Source organism: Mytilus edulis, chromosome 6 (genome assembly GCF_963676685.1).
Source record: "Mytilus edulis chromosome 6, xbMytEdul2.2, whole genome shotgun sequence".
Classification (NCBI taxonomy): Eukaryota; Metazoa; Mollusca; class Bivalvia; order Mytilida; family Mytilidae; genus Mytilus; species Mytilus edulis.
Genome location: NC_092349.1, coordinates 63726567 through 63745651, shown reverse-complemented (window position 1 = coordinate 63745651; position 19085 = coordinate 63726567). Strand labels below are relative to the sequence as shown.

Below are 19085 nucleotides of genomic sequence, written 5' to 3'. Positions count from 1 at the left end.
AATTATTAATGAATTTCGATAAAAGCATTCTCATTTAAAACATTTTACCAAAACATTGGTTAAATTATATTTTACAAACTTTTAACCATACTGTTTGGACACATTAAGCTTTGTATAGTTTTGTTCTGCTAAATTTTATGACAAGAGAGTGCATAATCCGGGTGCGGGAGTTTCTCGCAGCATGATAGACATTTTGGTGACCTTCTGCTGTTATCTGTTCTATGGTCGTGTTGTTGTCTCTTTGACACATTCCCCATTTCCAGTCTCAATTTTATAATGCATTGGAGTCATAAAAGGTTCACCAAATGCAACGTTAACATTTGTTTTATTTACAACCAATAACTTTGCATTATTTCGTTTTATTTTGCTACAAGTGGACTATTCTGATAGCTATAAGAAGGTGGTTTTACAGGGTAAATAAATGTGACAGTACGATCTGCCATCGGATCATTATTTAGCTTTCATAACCATGAGGGTATCAATTGCAAAATGGTAAATAGAAGATATTCTTTAAATTTATTGACACAAAGAAAATTATCTACTAGTTGGTAGATGACATGAATATAGGCAACTAAATTTAACGGAAGTCCTTCAGAAATGATAAAAATCCCATTCCGTATACTCAGTATGCTATAAAAGATAAAGATAAAAGAACAAATTGAGAAAAATTTCAAACAAAAGATCAACGGGATGATTTATGACACACATGACATTTCTCTGTGTATGTGTGTTACATTTTAATGTTGTATCGTTGTTCTCTTATATTAAATGCGTTTCCCTCAGTTTTAGTTTGTTACCCTGATTTTGTTTTTTGTCCATGGATTTATTATAAAGTGTGTACAATTTTATTTGTTCCACTTTTTATTTGTTTAAATATTGGTACAAATTTTTGGGGATGAGTCTTAATTGGTTGTGGGGGGGGGGGGGGGGGGGGGTGTCTTAATTTTGATGAAGTCACATCCAAGTTTTGAATATCGGTATACTACTGTTGCCTTTATTAAACATTGAACACTAATTTCCGTATAATTATTTTTTTAAAATATAGATATGATTTTCATAGAAATTAATGGGTTTAGGAAATTGATAGCTAAAAATAGGCTACAAGTGCAGAATTATACAGTTTCCATATAAAATGTAGTGATAATGGTATCAAATGTTGGTAAATACCCCAAGGACGTTTGAACCACTTGGAAATATGTAATTGATAAATGAGATGTTACAATGTTTCACTTTTGTAATTTTAGATGCTGAAATCACAGGATGAACAATATTACTTAATAAATGCATATTGAAAAGTATTTACATTAGTTAATAATGAGAATAAATCACAGAAAGAACCATAACTGAACAATAAAAAATCAAATAGAGGAAAACAACGTTGAATCTTAATAAAAGAAGAATAAACAACATTGTTATTCACATAACAAAATACAAAAAGACCTAATAAATATGAAAAATGAATGAACTACCCATGCAAACTGACTAAAACTGGAATAATAACTGCACAGATCGATTGACTGAAAGAATAAGTGACAAGTTGTAACAGGACAATCGGTACAATGCCAAGAAAGTCTACATGTACTGTGAAGCAACCAAATCGTTTAATATTAGATGTAAATTAATAAATTATTGAAAAAAAATAAGCAAGGTCTGTGTTCATGTAATAATCTTTGTTTTAGAGTTACAAAGATGTGGGTAGTAATTGCAGATTGTGAAAATGTGAAATGTAGCAAAACAAAAGCAAAATAAATAAGTAAAAGTAGGATAATACTTAGCTTGAATTTCAGACAAAATTTTAATAATGCGCAGTGATATTGACTATAGTCGCCGTCAGCTGAAATTCGTAGCGGTCATCGGTAAAAATAATCTAAACTATCAATCGCGTTCACTCGAGATATAGTTTTTCACATTCCATTCATAAATAGCAAAAAAGAAAAACCACTACTGAACTACCTTTTAAGTGATCGCACTGTAATAATCCATTAAACACATTTAACTCACAAACTGAATGAAAGGCTTTTATGTTAAGTTTGTGAGTTAATCACCCGAGTTTACACATCAATAACCTCTAGAAAAATGTGTTTAATCCTTATAATTCTTAACTCAAAGATATTTAGTTGTTTTTTGGTAAAAAAAAAAAAAAAAAATTGTTTTTTCCGTTCGTGGAGCACCAGCGTTCCATATAAGGGCAATGCGCATGAATATATCAGAGTGAAATCGTTACACAGGGAAGTTAATGAAGGTCATCACTCCTTCTAGTAAAAGACTAAAAAGTAATAATTAACAACACGTTCTTCTAAATAATTGTGTCTTTAAACATATAAAAGAAACAATAACAGAACAACAAAATCGTTCAATGTGAATAACTGAATGTTAACAGTCAAAAGTCAAATAATCCGGATTTTTAATCCACGCCATCATTGTGTACACGCGATACACAACTATACAGTTCAAAAATGTCACATGCTAAGTGAAATTGAAACTACAATTGTGAAATACAGAATTTGCTGCAAATCAAGACATTTTGTGGTTTTGAAGAGTGGACTGACTGTTAACTAGAACGTTCTGATTTGGTATATCAAGAGAGCGGAGTGGGATTCTTTTGGTAAGAACAGATTGTCCAATTTCTGTATCCGTGACATTATTTTGAATTGGAGAAATGGCGGTAGAACTTGAAGTAGAAAGGGCAACTGGTACAAGTGCTTTTGATGTCGAAGAATTACCCGTTGCTACTTTGACTAACACCGAACTAACGGTATGCTTCTGGACTGTGCTTGGTCTTCTGCAATATGATTTAAGACTTTCCTTACATTTATGATCAGACATAAACATGATGCTTCTATCTGTTAAACCAGCATCGCTCATGGCAGTAATAGCTGTAGATCTGAGTGAATGCCCTGTATAACGTTTAACACCAGCATTTTTACATATGTCGGGCATGAAAGCAGAAAAGTTTTTTTTAACTTTCAAAGGCGTTACATTTAGCCATGTGCTGTACATAGATGGACAGCGTAAGGCTTCTCTGCAGCATTGGTTGAACAATGATTTCGCGGCTGGATCACATTTGGAAAGAAAGTGCTTTATCGTAGTAAGAGGACAGGACGGAGAATTATGTACGGCATACATTCTCTTATCTTGTGTTTCTTCTGTTGCATCATCTAGTCCACCTTGGTAATCTTTTGGTGTGTCTCATGCGAAATTGACAGGAATTCAGATCATCCAATTTCATCACTTTCAAATTTGCTCAATTGATGATGGAATTCTACCCAACGGCTGACGAAATGAATGCCTAAAAGGTACCATACTCTGAAACAGAGTGCTACAGGGTCCTCTTTTCTCATTAGGTAGGTGTTTATTTTCAGCAATTCAGGAGATGTTATTATAGGGTGATGCTGTGTTGGTCTTGACAATGCATTGCGCAAGTTAAATTTCAGCTTGGCACTCAACATGGAATTTGCTGCTTTAAATTCTGAATCACGGACAATGTCAATACCGCGGCTTATGTCTTTGAGATGTCTGTTCAAAGCAGCACGTACCATTTTGAAAGGATTTTTGTGGTATTCCTGTGTGTGCTCTTCTGGCATTTTTAGAGCCCTTTTGGATATCTTTTAAGGTTGAGCCTCCGCTTAAAATTGCCTCAAACTGCTATTAAGACTATCAACAGAAACTGTCTGAAAGTCCAAAGTACTTGCCAGTCTTTCAGAACACCAAGCTGAAATGTAATAATGTACAAATATAGTTTTATTACAAAAAAGTTCATCTGCAGATGTTTATTTTTATCTACGATATATAATATAGAAGATATTTTTTTAGAGGTTACTTTTGTTGTTTGGTTGCTGTCTAATTAACCTATTTGTATAGAATATACGCCCATCTCCTTTCATTCATATTTTCTTAAATATATCTTTGTTTGGTTGTATTTCATTAATTAAGTCATATAAAACATTGAGTACACCTGGAATCTCAAGTTTGTATATTTTTTACCCATGGTCAATTGGCGTAAACAATGACATTGAAAAGAATCGGTTCTTACTGTAAGGTAATAATACAAGTATTATATCCGTGATATAACTAGGAACTGAAGGGGAAAGAGCACAAATTAGAAAGTTGTCTTTTTAAAGTATTTTTTTCTGTCGTCAGGTAATAAACATTGAAATGTATAAGGTTACTATTATATCATGTTGTGTTAATTCGTGTGTAATGTTTATTTTATCTTGTGGTATTTCAAGTCGAGATTGAGATGAATCCACTCCGTTCTGGGAAATGGTCAAGTTTTGATTTATATTGTCTGTCAAAACGGATCATTGCCTTGGTAGGTTTTGTGGAAAAAACAACAGAAAATTCTACCACAGATTTTGTTTTATCTAACCATTAAAGACTCCAACTCCCCATTTTTTCAGACGATTTATTTAGATGAATGGAAGGTCATGTGATTTCCATATTTTTTTAACAATCAAATAAATGGTTTACAGCTGTAGTTATGAACTCCGTTTTATTAAATTTTTACTACAACTATAAAATATAAAATTTATTTAAGCCCAGTTATATTTACACGATTGCCGTTCGCCGATTTAGAGCCGCCATATTGTTAACATTAGTTACAAAAGTAGTTTCGGCAACCCAGTCTATCGAAGTGTAAACCGAGAATAGAAAGTGGAATTGACCAATCATAGTTAACTATATAGAGATATGCAACTCATATAAGAATTATATAAAAATACATATTTGAAACAAATATTGAAAGCATGTTATTTTTCAAAGTGATTTACACACATTTTATTTTTTTCTGTTTTTTGAATGTGTCGTCAAATATTTCGAACCGATGTCTAGTTCCTTCCTCGTCCGATGCATATACATGACCATTAAAATACCACAAGCTTATAATATTGTCATGTTGGTACAGTCTATTTAGAAGACCCTGGTTGAGTTTTGTATTATCATCACCAATTCTTGCTCTGAGTGTTTCGTTTATACTCTTTTTTTTTTACGCAGAAGTGTAATTTTGGTATCCATTCTAAGAAATTTTATGAGAATTGGTCATGGCCTCCCTTCTTTCCCTGGTATTCTATGCATTGCAACAATTTCAGACGGGTTGATATCTAATTTGACTTTGTTTTTTAGTTTGTTAAGAAGAGAATGTCGTTTTCTGGCATATTTTAATTGGTATATTTTCACATTTTTCTTACGTGAGTATTGTTCGTTCCAGTTACCAAGCCGAACACTTTCAGTTGCTCTCCTGCTTTAGATAATTGACAAACAAATGTTTAGATGATGCGCCTCGTTTTCGTTTTACTGTTTGTTTTAGGTGCGTAATTACATAGCTTTGGCTGTCACAACTAGAGTCTTGAGGTTGCATAACACATTTTCTGTTCATATCTGACCTTTTCTATTAGCAGTTCTAATATATTCTCAGTTATGAAGCCAATACACTAATCACTGTTAGTGTTCTCTCTTGTGACATACCTGAAGCTATAGAAGAGTTCATTGATCATTAATAAAATTTTATAATGATGACATTGAATACTGCTCAAATAATGCATTCCACATCAGATAAACTTCTTATCTTATTGAAATAATCAACAATCGTGCTGATAATGTAAAACGCATTGATACTGACATGAGAGTGCATATGTACTTTCAAGCAATCATGAGATTATATTGTGCATGTTGCACTAACAACGTACGAAAAAACGATAAGTGAATTTCGATCAAAGCATTCTCATTAAACACAGTTTGGCAAACCATTCGCTACAATATACCGTACATAGGTTTCACCTGGGAATTTGCAGATAAGCAAAATAAAATATTTATGAATATCAAACTTCTCCCAAAAGAGACTTGATTTATTAAACAGTTGTCTTTACAAATTGAAACCTTTGTTTAGTTTTTTTTTTATGTTCTGATTAATATTCTAGAATGATGGTCCCTTATATATGTTATTAATAAAATGTCCATTAAACGCTACAAAAGTTGTCTGTATTACTTTATTTGACTACTAGCCAGTTGTTTTCATGTTGCTACTGGTCATCTGTTCTCATAATCCTTCTTTTTAATGTTTTGTGGGTTGAGCTATAAGTAACGACCCGTGAAACCCACACTAGAACAGAGTTTTTGCTACTGATGTTTTAATTGGCTCTTAAAACCATGGGAGTACTTCTCGCCAAATAATAATTAATAATAAAAAAATGTGGTGTTGTCTTTCAGACAACAACCAACCAGAGTCCAAAATGACGTTGGTGCATGTAGCTTGAATTTAATGAACAGGCTCCAACAATGATTAAACCAATACCATATAATTTGAATGATATAAAAACGATTCAAACTTGAAAACCATTGAGCTAATTTATGACAGAACACTTCCAAATTGTGTCCGAATTATTAATTTCTAATACATAAATACAGGTTTCAGAGATATAAATGGTTTCGTGTCATTTATTGCTAGAATTAGGCTTCGAACGTCGAATAATACAAACTTAATAATGCTATCAACTACAAACACCGCATGATCTTGTAACGAACTTTAAAATATGTAATTGGTGTATGCGAACAAATATTTACGAAAATACCAAGGTAAATTCGAAACGGGAGAAGTCCATGAATCTGAAAAAAATTATACGTTTGACCATATCAACCTACAGAACGTACGTAAAACAACTGTCATATTTTTTTAAGAAAAAAATACAGATATTATAAAAACAAAATGTGGGTTAAACCTAATGTTGCACAGTATCACTATGCTTTGATTGTTGATATATCAACTACGGAAACAAAACACAAAATGAACACTATTCAATAAATCCTTATTAAAAAGATGGTACATTATAAAATAATAAAACAGAAAATTAAGAACTTGGCAATAATGATAATCATACAGAAAAGCGACTCAAACTCATCATTTTTTCTTAAAATGTCCTGTACCAAATCAGGAATATGGCAATTGTTTTCAAATAGTTCGTTTCGATGTATGTAGGTGTTTGTCTATGTTGAACTTCAGTGGTCCGGGTGTTTCTTTGTTTTTCACTTATAAATTATGATTTTCCCTCGGGTTTAGTTTTTAACCCGGATTTTGTTTGCTCTCAATTGATATTTGACTTTTGAGCACCAATTTGTGAATGTGTTCATTACAAAAAAAAATGTTTCCATCATATCTTAAGTTACAGATCTAGAGAAGGATGTCTGAAATAAACAGTTAAGAAGATTCACGGTCACCATCACTAATATTTTATCCATAAGGTATGTCTCTGGTTTGACTCATGAGAAGAATGTTTGCCGTGAGTGGTTTTATTCCCAATAGCTATCGTCTAAATGAGAGTGATCGTGTTTTAAAGATTGTATATGGTGTAAACTTCCCACTAAAACCATATATAGTTTCATTATGCACAATCTCTATATACCTTTATATCATGACATTATTATCTTTCCCTTTCTCCAAAAAAAAAGTAAAATGGATTAAACAAAGTATAGCATAACTAGTTTTGGTTAAATTGATCAACTTGATGAACCTTTTTTCTATTAAGGTGGTACCCAACAGCTTAACTAAAATTAATTTGGCTTGTTTAATTTTCATAACAAAGTATTTACTTTGACCCTTTGACAAAAATGTAAATATTTCAAAAAATTTGAACCAACCGTTTATCAGAAAAATTACACGGGTTATATAGCAGTTTAAAAACACTTATTTTGATCATTGAGAAGCTTGATATTCCCTTAACAACACAACGTAATTAAAACGTTTAGCTGATTTTACAGAGTTATCTCCCTGTAATGTTAGGTACCACCTTAAAGTAAATAAAATAATAAACTACTGTGTAAGAATAAAAATATATTATATGACCTATTGTTATTTACCCCCGGACAGCACACCTTACATCATCAACATACATTATAAACTATTGGCATTTTCCAAAATACGGTTTATGAAAAAGTTTAAAGAATTTAAGGGCTTTAGAAGAAGACACTTTTCATTTCAACACACCCTTTTGCGATATTTGTGAAATTTATGTGTTTCCTCAGATTTTCCTCTCGCCATTTGAATAAACAACATATCTGTTTTGATGAGTTGATACATGACAGGAGATGCTTTTTCGGTCAATGCATCAAGTTCAGCGAGTTAAGGTTTGGCTAGCCATATAGCAATGTTCAATCCACCATTATTTTCTAAAAAAAAAAACTCCTGTACTAGGTCATGATTATAGAATGTTATGAAATAATACGTTTCTGTGTGTATTGGTGTTTGTTTTAGTTGCACTTCAACGTTTCTGTTGATTATTTATTTTCCTCTTTACGGTTTATGTGTTTCCTTCAGTATTTGTTTGTAACTCGGATTTGTTTTCTTCATTTAATTGATGACTTTTGAACAGTGGTATACTACTGTTGCGACTAACAAATTGTGCGTGTACATAGTAAATATGAACGATATCATAAGAAAAAACATGTAAGTAAAATTTGAATTAAACAACTATGCGCGTATTTTTTTTTAAATCATTTAAATCGTTAAGGAAAGATTGATTTATTGTTGATGCTTTAACGCCACTATTTAGCGCCACTTATGGGCTTTTTCGTGGCGGCCACTTTTTATAGGTGGAGGAAGTCGTAGTGTCCGGATAAATCCACCGACCTGCGATGGGAAAACGGACTATCCTAGACAATTTAGGTTGGAGTAGAGAGCACCTGCACTCGCTTGGTTCGAACTATAATAGTAGTATTACTACATACACTACTTGGCCACCAAGATCCCGCGTTAAGGAAGACACAAATGCGCTGTCATAGTGAAGTCAAAGTTGTACATGTACATAGTGTAGCAATGTTTGTTTTGCTTGTTAAACATATAATTAGCATATTTTTTTCTTATGTCAAACACGTAGACACTCTTTCCGAATGGATTAAGGCAGTGAGGTCGTTGAAACAAATCGGAATTAAGAAACTGAATTGGTCTATCAATGCCTATGCTACGTTAATCTTTAAAGACCCAAATATTGCAAAACGCTTATCCTACCTCCATTACAAATATGTTGTTGTCCCGACAGATATAGCCCCAAACAACATCGTTTTTGTGTGTAAAACTCATTACATTAACTGCTTGATAAATGAATTAGGTATTGACAATTCACTTGGAAACTCAACATATACCCTAACTTAACTTCCCAAAAGGAAATCCTGGATAATCATAGGTCTGTTCTATGTTCCTTTGGAATTTCAACCAACGATGAAGAACTGGATCTTCCATCACTGTATTGGATACCTAAACTTCACAAGTGTCTTTACAAACAACAGTATATTGCTGGGTCTTCCAAGTGCTCCACGAAACCCCTTTCTAAATTATTAACATCTATTTTATCAGCAATCAAAGACGGACTTCAAAGTTATTGTGAAACTGCCTATTCTAGAGGTGGCGTGAATCAGATGTTGATACTTAAAAATTCCAAAGATCTGTTAGAGTACATACAATCTAACTCTCTTTCATCTTGTAACAGTATTAAAACATTTGACTTTTCTACTCTTTACACAAGTATTCCACATTCCAAACTGAAAGACAAATTGAAAGAGTTGGTATTGCTTTGCTTCATAAAAAAGAATGGCCAACGTAGATACAAGTATTTTGTCTTAGGGAAGGATAAATCCTACTTTGTAAAGGATCACTCTGATTCCAACAAAAAATTCTCTGAAACTGATATTATCAAGATCTTGATTGACAACATATTTGTTACGTTCGAAGGACGTGTTTTTCAACAGACTGTCCGCCTTCCAATGAGAACAAATTGTGCCCCTCTACTTGCCGACTTGTTTCTTTATTATTATGAGGCTGACTTCATGCAGTAACTTCTTAGGAAGAAAGATAAGAAGTTAGCTATATCCTTTAGTTCTATTTTTTGCTATATAGATGATGTTCTTTCACTAAATAATTCAAAATTTGGTGACTATGTGGAACGCATCTATCCCATAAAACTATAGATAAAGGATACTACAGATACAGTTAAGTCAGCCTCATATCTTGACTTACATCTAGAAATTGACAATGAGGGTCGGTTGAAAACAAAAAGTTATTACAAAAGAGATGATTCCAGCTTTCCAATTGTGAACTTTCCATTTCTAAGTAGCAACATTTCAGCAGCACCTGCATACGGGTATACATCTCCCAATTGATACGATATTCCCGTACTTGCATTTCCTATCATGATTATCTTGATAGATGGTTGCTGCCCACAAAGAAGCTATTAAACCAAGAGTTCCAAATGGGGAAGTTGAAATCATCCCTTCGTAAATTTTACGGACGACATCAAGAGTTGGATGACCTTTATGGAATAACTGATTCACAAATGATATCGGATATGTTCCTTACGTCGTAACTACAATCCCATTCCCTTCCATGAATGTGACCTACCTAATTAGACTATTTACCGGATTTGTTATCACATAAGCAACACGATGGGTGCCACATGTGGAGCAGGATCTGCTTTTCCTTCCAGAGCACCTGAGATCACCCCTAGTTTTTGGTGGGGTTCGTGTTGTTTATTCTTTAGTTTTCTATGTTGTGTCATGTATACTTTTGTTTGTCTATTTGTCTTTTTTTTCATTTTTAGCCATGGCGTTGTCAGTTTATTTTCGATTTATGAGTTTGACTGTTTCTTTGCTATCTTTCGTCCCTTTTTTTCTCTCGATCTGATCGAGTGTTTATTCATGTTTTAACAGGATTTTTTTTTTTAAGATACAGTCGTTATTACATACCAATGCTAAACAGTGCTGTGTACAAAATCTTTAAATTTAACGTTCTATTACACGTCAAAAGTATGCGAAATTGTTCTTATGTGTTAATCAATATTTTTTTTATTGTGGAAAAAGAGATTATTAGCCTTTACACCAATCAAAAATATGAATGAATAATTGTTGCGTATGGACGACTACGGTGTCTTTCTATATTACTTGGGACAATGACTAAAATACGATACACATTATATAAAAAGAACATATAGGTTTTCTGATTAAAATATGCAAACCTCGGCCGGATGATCATATTTCAAAAAGTTCTAAATAACAGCAAAGATCATTTGTAATACACAACAGATCTTTTTGTATTGAATACGACATATGAGGCCTAAGGTTTAATCCAACATTTTCTTCTACATAATAAAATGGCTGTACCAAGACAGGAATATGACAGTTGTTATCCATTCGTTTGATGTCCAAGAGCTTTTAATTTTGACATTTGCTTAAGGACTTTCCATTTAAAATATTTCCCGGAATTTGGTATTTTTGTTATTTTACTGTTTATTTAAAAAAAAAGTATACTGTTTACTGATATTATTTTTCATCATATGTTTTCAGCAGGACATTAAAAATATTTTCCCACTTAGCTAGTTTCCGGACTACTGAAATGTCAATTTAAAATAAGATTATGTATAAAGCTTTTTATAAACACATGACGTCGACACATTATAATAAAGTCTGTCATAGCCTTGCACCAATACATTTAAATATACCTATAAGTATGTGTCTGCTGAAACATCCAAGCTGATTGCTGAAGAAAATAATTCGATCAATAATGTACAGTACTTTGAAATTTTCCCTGTACACAGACGTGATATACACATCATATTTATTATTTTTAGAAAATTCATGCTTAAGATTTGTGTTATTTCATGTGACCTTAACCGAGTATTGACTACTTAAACCGCATGAGCAGGAAACTTATTTTCACTTTACCTGTATTAAAATGGGGATGCCAAAACAGATTTGTAGAGGGATTACAAAATGGAAAAATTTCCTTATTGTGTTTTTAGTACCATTAATTCTTCTTCCTATTGTAACAATCATTGATACAAAAGTAAGTACGTTAGTTCGATCTTTTATTTTTATTTATTTTCTTTAAATAACTATTGAGTTTTATATATAGATTATATATATTTTACTTCGCTTTACATAGCAGGTAAAATTACACGTATTGTTCAAACGAATTTAAAACTTGACGTTATATCTTGTAACCATTATAAAAACATCGTCCTTGTTTTTAATGTATTGAACTTTAAGACTGTAAACATGTGCTTTCCCCCACGTACTATACAAGGAGTGGCTTTATCATCTCTGATCTAAGGATAATTCATTATTGAAAGTGTAAATAAAAGGAATATCAGTGATAAAGTTAGCAGTTGAATGTAAAAAAATACTTTACACATAAATCGATTATTGATTGCAATGTTATGGCGATTCAAGGCTTTGCTTCGGTCAGACTCCTTATTATTGCTTATTGATTGTTCTCATTGTCACATGCAGGATATTTTTAAAATGACTATCTATTGCAATCAGTACATACATAACATATCATTACTGAATTAACAAAAGACTAAATTAAAAGAATCGTCATTGATAAATCGTTATGGATGCATTAAAATTATAGACACTTCAGCCTGATGAATAAGTCAGTATACTGATGTATATTTGATAGGTAAACATCTATATGTTTATATATACCATGTATATCAACCAATGAACCCGTAATATTGTAAACATTGTTAAAAAAGTTTTATGTATATGATATCATATTATGATCGCATAAACTCACTTTGTAGAGGAAAGTGTTTTAATTTACAAAATTTGTTATCTTCTGCACATACTAACCACATTTTAATCTTTATCATTTGTCACTTCGATAAATAGTCACTTGAGTTAACAAGATTAATAAGTACAGAATGCAGTAATACGTCTTATTTTTAGATGACGAGAAAGAGTTTAAGGTTACATGTCAGGTCCCATGTTAAGAATTGGTAATACGTCTTATTTTTAGATGACGAGAAAGAGTTTAAGGTTACATGTCAGGTCCCATGTTAAGAATTGGTACGAAAAGTACGCATACATGTATAAGTAAAATTGGTTAAAGAGACATGAAACGGAAAGTAGGGTGTATGTTTAACTTCAGGTTAAAAATAGACAAAAGTGGAAACTTTGAATGCTACATGATCCAGTTTACAAAAATACGATTAGAAAGATGTTTCTGCTGTAATGTAAGGCATGTTTTTTTTTTGGTAATTTAAGACTGTTTTTTTTTAAATTATTTCAAATATAAAGATGTATAGTGTAGTTTAAAAAAGGATTATTTTTCTATTAGGCATATAGGTAAACGGCATATCCGATATCTTTGTTATAACAGTGATTGATTGTTTAAGAAATGAAAATCGTTCGTACTCATTTTGTGAATTAACTCATACATAATAGTCGACGGCATCATTAAAATTAAACAGTTTATGGATATTCCAGTTCTCATGTATGTCGTGGATTCCATCATTTTTTTTTTTTAGTTTGATATAAATAGACCATCGATTAATGTTTAAAAAAAAGTATCGAAAGGAAAAGATCAGATAAAGATAGATCAAAATCTACTTCTGGATAATTTTAAATCTCGGTCTGTTTCTGAAATTAGTTCTAACATAATTTTTCTAAGTTTATCGTTCACTGTGCTTCCGTATTACCTTCAAGTCTATTTACAATTGTTTTACTCGCGTAGTGGTATAAAACATATGTGGATTCTTAAAAATTCTATAGAACTTCTGGATAATTTTAAATCTCGGTCTGTTTCTGAAATTAGTTCTAACATAATTTTTAATTTTTTAACCTTGTATACCACCATTCTACATGTTAAATTGTTTTTTTAATATACTTTGAACGTCAACATTATTTTATATTTCTTCCTATGTGACGTATATATTTTCTGACGTCATACACGAGAACCAATGAATGTGGTTTTTAAATTTGATACATGCTTTGTGTGCTTTTTTGTTAAATATTTGTTTGTTTTGAGATTGTGACCCAATAATGACTGCTGTACTCATAGTATGACTATTTTACCTAGTATGTCTGGTTTGTTCACGCATCGTTTTAAATATAATGGAAGTTGATACGACTGTCATTGTTTTGAATTTTTCTCGGAGTTCAGTAGTTCAGTAGTTTTGTGATTTTACTTTTTTCATCTGCCATTAATAGTTAAACTTATATCAATTCAATCATGATGTAGGGAAAAGCTTCTAAATTAAAATACACCCATTAGATGTGCCAATACGTTTGAAAATAGAGAACGGAACTAAGAAAGGAAGGAATACATTACAGTAACAGTAACTTCTGAATTGTGTTGAGGACTTGCCACGTTGGAGTTGCGTGCAATAAATCAGAGGTATATTTTCTGAAGAAAATGTTTAAACCTTACTGAGATGATATCTTGTTAACATTACAGGACGAAATACACTTTTTGATCCACTGTCCAAAATATACAGAGAAAAGAAACAAACTGTTTGAAAATATTTGTGTAACATTCCGTGATATATCTGGTCTTTCTGACACTGATAAACTGTGTGAGCTTCTTTCTAACCACAAACTTAGCAAGCTCGTGGCAAATTTTATAGCAGACTGTTATCATATCAGAACTATAACACTATGATCATTTGATTTGAATTATTTATCTTATCTTTTTTGCAATTCGCTTATTTATATAGCATGACACTAAATTTTATGAACAATGATAAAGTCTCTTAAATATATGTATGTTAAATAACGATTCAAACAGTGCATCATAAGCCTATTTGGCTGGCTGAAGTTTTATATTATGTATTTAATGTAACGATATACTTTATATTCAGGTTGCACTGTAATAAACAATTCTTCTTCTTCTTCATTATTAAAACATCGTACTTGTTTTTAATGTATTGAACTATAAGACTATAAACATGTGCTTTCCCAAGTTCTTTACATGGGAGTGGCTTTATCACCTGCGTTCTAAGGAGAATTCATTATTGAAAGTGTAAATTAAAGGAATATCACAGCGATGAGAATAAGCAGTTGAATGTATAAAAATACTTTACACACAAATAGTTTATTGATTGTGATGGCGATTCAAGGCTTTGCTTCGGTCAGACTCCTTATTATTGCTTATTGGTTGTTGTCATCGTCGCATGCAGGAAATCATCTATTGCAATCATTACATACATGATCATACATGACATATCAATACTGAATTCACAAAAGACTAAATTAAAAGAATCGTCATTGATAAATCGTAATGGATGCATTGACATGGTAAACCACTTCAGTCAGATAAATAAATTAGTATGGTGAAGTATATTTGATTCGTAAAAAATATATATGCTTATATATATAATAAAAACTATAACACAAATTCCCATACGTTTCGGGCATTATATATATATATATATTGTGGCATAATATCTTGGCCACTGGTTAATTGTTTTCTGTTTAGTATTAAAGTTATATTAAGATCCATTTTGTTACATCTTGTGATCAATTTTATTTGGCAATCGCCAATGGCAGTCAGCAGGGTTAAAGAACATCAGTTGTTCGACCTGTTAGTCAAATGCGTTTTGTTTAAATATACTCTTACATTTTTTTTGGTCTTTTGGAAAATGTTGTTTGTGCTGTATTTAGACCCTTCTACAACGAAATTTGTTTTACATGCACACGTATACAAAATCCGGTTTTAATCCAACGCAATCATAGGTTTGAACGTAGTTTTCAATTTAGACTTGTTTATATATATATATATATATATATCAATCAATGAACCCGCAACATTGTAAAAAATGTTCAACAAAATGTGTATGGTATCCTTTTATGATAGCATTAAATCACTTTGTAAAGGAAAGTGTTTTTACAAAGTCGGTTATCTTCTGTATATACTACATTGTAACCACATTTTAAAATGTTTATCATCCGTCACTTCGATTAAAGTCACTTGAGGTAATGAGATTAATAAGTACAAAATGTAATACGTCTTGTTTTTAAACGACAAGAGAAAGTTTAAGGTTACACGTCAGGTCCCATATCAAGAATCGGTACAAGAAGTACAAATATATGTTAAATTGGTTAAAGAGACTAGTAGCAAAATGTAGGGAATATTTAGACATAATACCTTAGGGTTAAAAACAGATAAACACAACACCATAATAAGAATGTGCCATTAATAGATACTTTGAAGGCTACAGGATCGTTCTACAAAATCCAGTTTAGTTGTTTTGCTTACACAATAAGATAGAATATAAAGAGTTGTATACATACATAGATATGTTTTGTTTTAATGTAAGGCATGTACGTTATGTGAATACGTCGTCCGTCTTTTTGTTGTAATGTTTAACTTTGTAATGTAAAGATGCATTGTGCAGTTTATATTTAAAGAGGAAGTTTTATTACATTAGGCATAGAGGTAAACAGTTTATCAATACTCAGTATCAATAATATGTTTACAGTTATAAGAGTGATGTTTAAAAATCGGTCGTACTCGTCAATGCATGAATTTCACTCTTACACAATAGTCGAAGGCATTAATAAAATTCAACAGTTTAAGAATGTTATACTCATTCCAGTTTTCATTTATAATTTATAACTGTTGATGTAAATGTTCTTTGGTTTTGTGAGTCTTTTTTTACTCCTTGGTTTTGATTGTTATTGTCTTTATATCGTGGATTCTATTTTTTTTATTTTGATATACATAGACCACAAATCGATGTATAAAATGTCTCGCAGGGAAAATATATTATATAATAAGATCAAGATAGGACAACATCTTTGAAAAATAATCTAAAGACTTGAACCGTAAACGAGATTATGTGATTTCGTATTACCTTCAAGTATATCTTCATCTTTCATCAAAAGTTAAACTTAGATCAATTCAATCATCTATAGTCATGCTGTAGAGAAAAGTTACAAAATTTATATACAGCCATGACGTTTGCAAATAGATACCGGAACTACGAAAGGAAAGGAAGGAATACATTACAGTAACAGTGTTGAGTCTTGTGACGTTGGTGTTGTGTGCAATAAATCAAAAGTAATTTTCTGAAGAAAATTTGTAAACCGACGGACAATACAAGGGATCGAGTGCTTTTGTCACCCATGATCAAATAATAATTGAAAGTGTAAATTAAAGGAATATCGCAATTATAAATAGAACAGTTGAACGTATAAAGAATTATTGCTTGAAATGTGAAGGTGATTCAAGTTTAAGTTTGCCTCGGCCAGACTCCTTATTATTGCTTACTGATCAGTGTTGTCATCGTGATCATTGATAATCCTAAAAATGGAAATCCAGTGCAATTATAACATATTAGTTCTTACTGTATAAAAGTCTGAATTGAAAAGTTGTTATGGATGCATTGAAATTGTAGACACTTTAGCCGATGTATATCTAAATATATATATTTATATCATATCAAAAAGTGTATATGCACATGGTATCATATTATGATAGCATTTAATCACTTTATAGAGGAAAGTGTTTTAATTTACAAAATATGTTATCTACTGCATATACTAACCACATTTTAATCTTTTTCATTTGTCACTTCGATAAAAAGTCACTTGAAGTTATGAGATTAATAACTACAAAATATAATACGTCTTGTTTTTACATGACGAGAGAAAGTTTAGGGTTACAAGTTAGGTCCCACGTCAAGATTAGTACGAATAGTACAAATTTATGAAAAATTGGTTAAAGAGACCTGTAACGAAAACTAGGGTATATCTATTTATACATTACGGTTAAAATAGACAAACACAGCATCATAAGAGGAATGTTTCATTTATACAGACATTGAAGGCTACAGGACTGAATTACAGTCTACTTCTTTTTATATCTTACAAAAGAACATAATTATGATATAAAGATGCTAAATAATGCTAATTACGTTTAAATAAATCTGTGTTTTTGTTGTTGTAATTTTAGACTTTTTGTGTATTGTAAATGATTTTAGATGTGAAGATGTGAAGTTATAAAAGGAAGTTTTATGCATTTGAAATTAGGCGAAGAGTTACACAGGTTATCAATAATATTTTTACTTTTATAATGAGTGATTGATTTTTCAAGAGGTGAACAATATGGTATTACTGGTCAATGCAAAACAGTTCATTATCATTGTGTATAAGCTTGTACCCAAAATTCGATTGCAATAACATCTTAGAATTTATCGTCTACATAGTAACAATCTTCCAGTTTTAAAGATTCTCATTTTTAAATTTGATATAAATAGATCGACCTTTGATTGGTGCATAAAAAGTCTCGACGGGAAAGATAAAATGAAAATAGAACAAAATCTATATTTATCGTACACTGTATATCAGAATATATTCTTTCGTATATCTTCATCTGTCATTAAAAGTTATCTCACTTCAATCATGCCTAGTCATGCTGTACGAATGATGAACAGAATCAAAATTTATATATATACACTCATGATATACACTGACGTATGCAAAAATAATATACAAGTAGAATTTTATAAGTGATAAGATGTTCTTATCCCAAGCAGAAAACCTAGTCATATTGGGCAAATCTTTTTTGGAACTTTTGGTCCTAAATGCTCTACAACTTTATACTTGTTTTGGCTTTCGAACTTTTTTCATCAGAGCGTCACTGGTTATAATCCTGTGTGGACGAAACGCGCGTCTGGCGTATTCAATTTTAAACCTGATACCCTTTGTTAGCTATTATTCGTGTGTTACTCTGTCCTATATGTCCTCCCAATTATTTGTATTGTAGTACTGTCATGTAATGTTGTCATTTTAATATTATTTATAGCATTACCCGGATTTGTTTTTTTCTCAATCGATTTATGAATTTCGAACAGCGGTTTACTACTGTTGCCTTTATTTATGAGCATTCAATTTGTATACATTAACAATGAGTTCTGTATTGTATGAGGTCTTGTAACGTTGGTGTTGCTTATTGTTTTTGTTATTTTTGTTTTTTGTTTTTTTTTAAGAAAAAACAACACACACATGCACAAAACTGATTTTGTGTAGCCTGTTCGTCAAGAACAAAGTTTTCTGTCATTCAAAACTTTTTTAATTTTATGTAGTCTGGTCTTTGAAAAATGTATCTTTATGTCATTCAAATGTAAATGTAACAAAGCTAAAATTGCAACTGTCTCGGACTATTTGCTTGCTGGGTTCAAATTTTGAATCGGTCGCAAACTTGTTGTACTCTAGTTTTCCCAAGGTTTTGCTGGGACGTATCTTTTGAAAACTGATCGCGCAGCATTATAAAACGACCATGAATTGGGAAAGATATTTAAACGAATAACAAATATTTGTAT

General features: G+C 31.5%; 1 protein-coding gene across 4 annotated transcripts in view; it reads left to right on the top strand.

The window, feature by feature from the left end:
- Positions 1 to 11424: 11424 nt before the first annotated feature.
- The window catches only part of LOC139528098 (Na(+)/citrate cotransporter-like), a 78890-nt gene continuing 71229 nt past the window's right edge, over positions 11425 to 19085 (top strand). For 2 of the 4 annotated variants that reach the window (XM_071323926.1, XM_071323925.1), the window contains exon 1: positions 11425 to 11821. In XM_071323926.1, the coding sequence (XP_071180027.1) occupies positions 11711 to 11821 (111 nt within the window). In that variant the 5' untranslated portion in view covers positions 11425 to 11710. The remainder of the gene's footprint in view (positions 11822 to 19085) is intronic. The other 2 variants (XM_071323928.1, XM_071323927.1) reach the window with 1 other exon arrangement.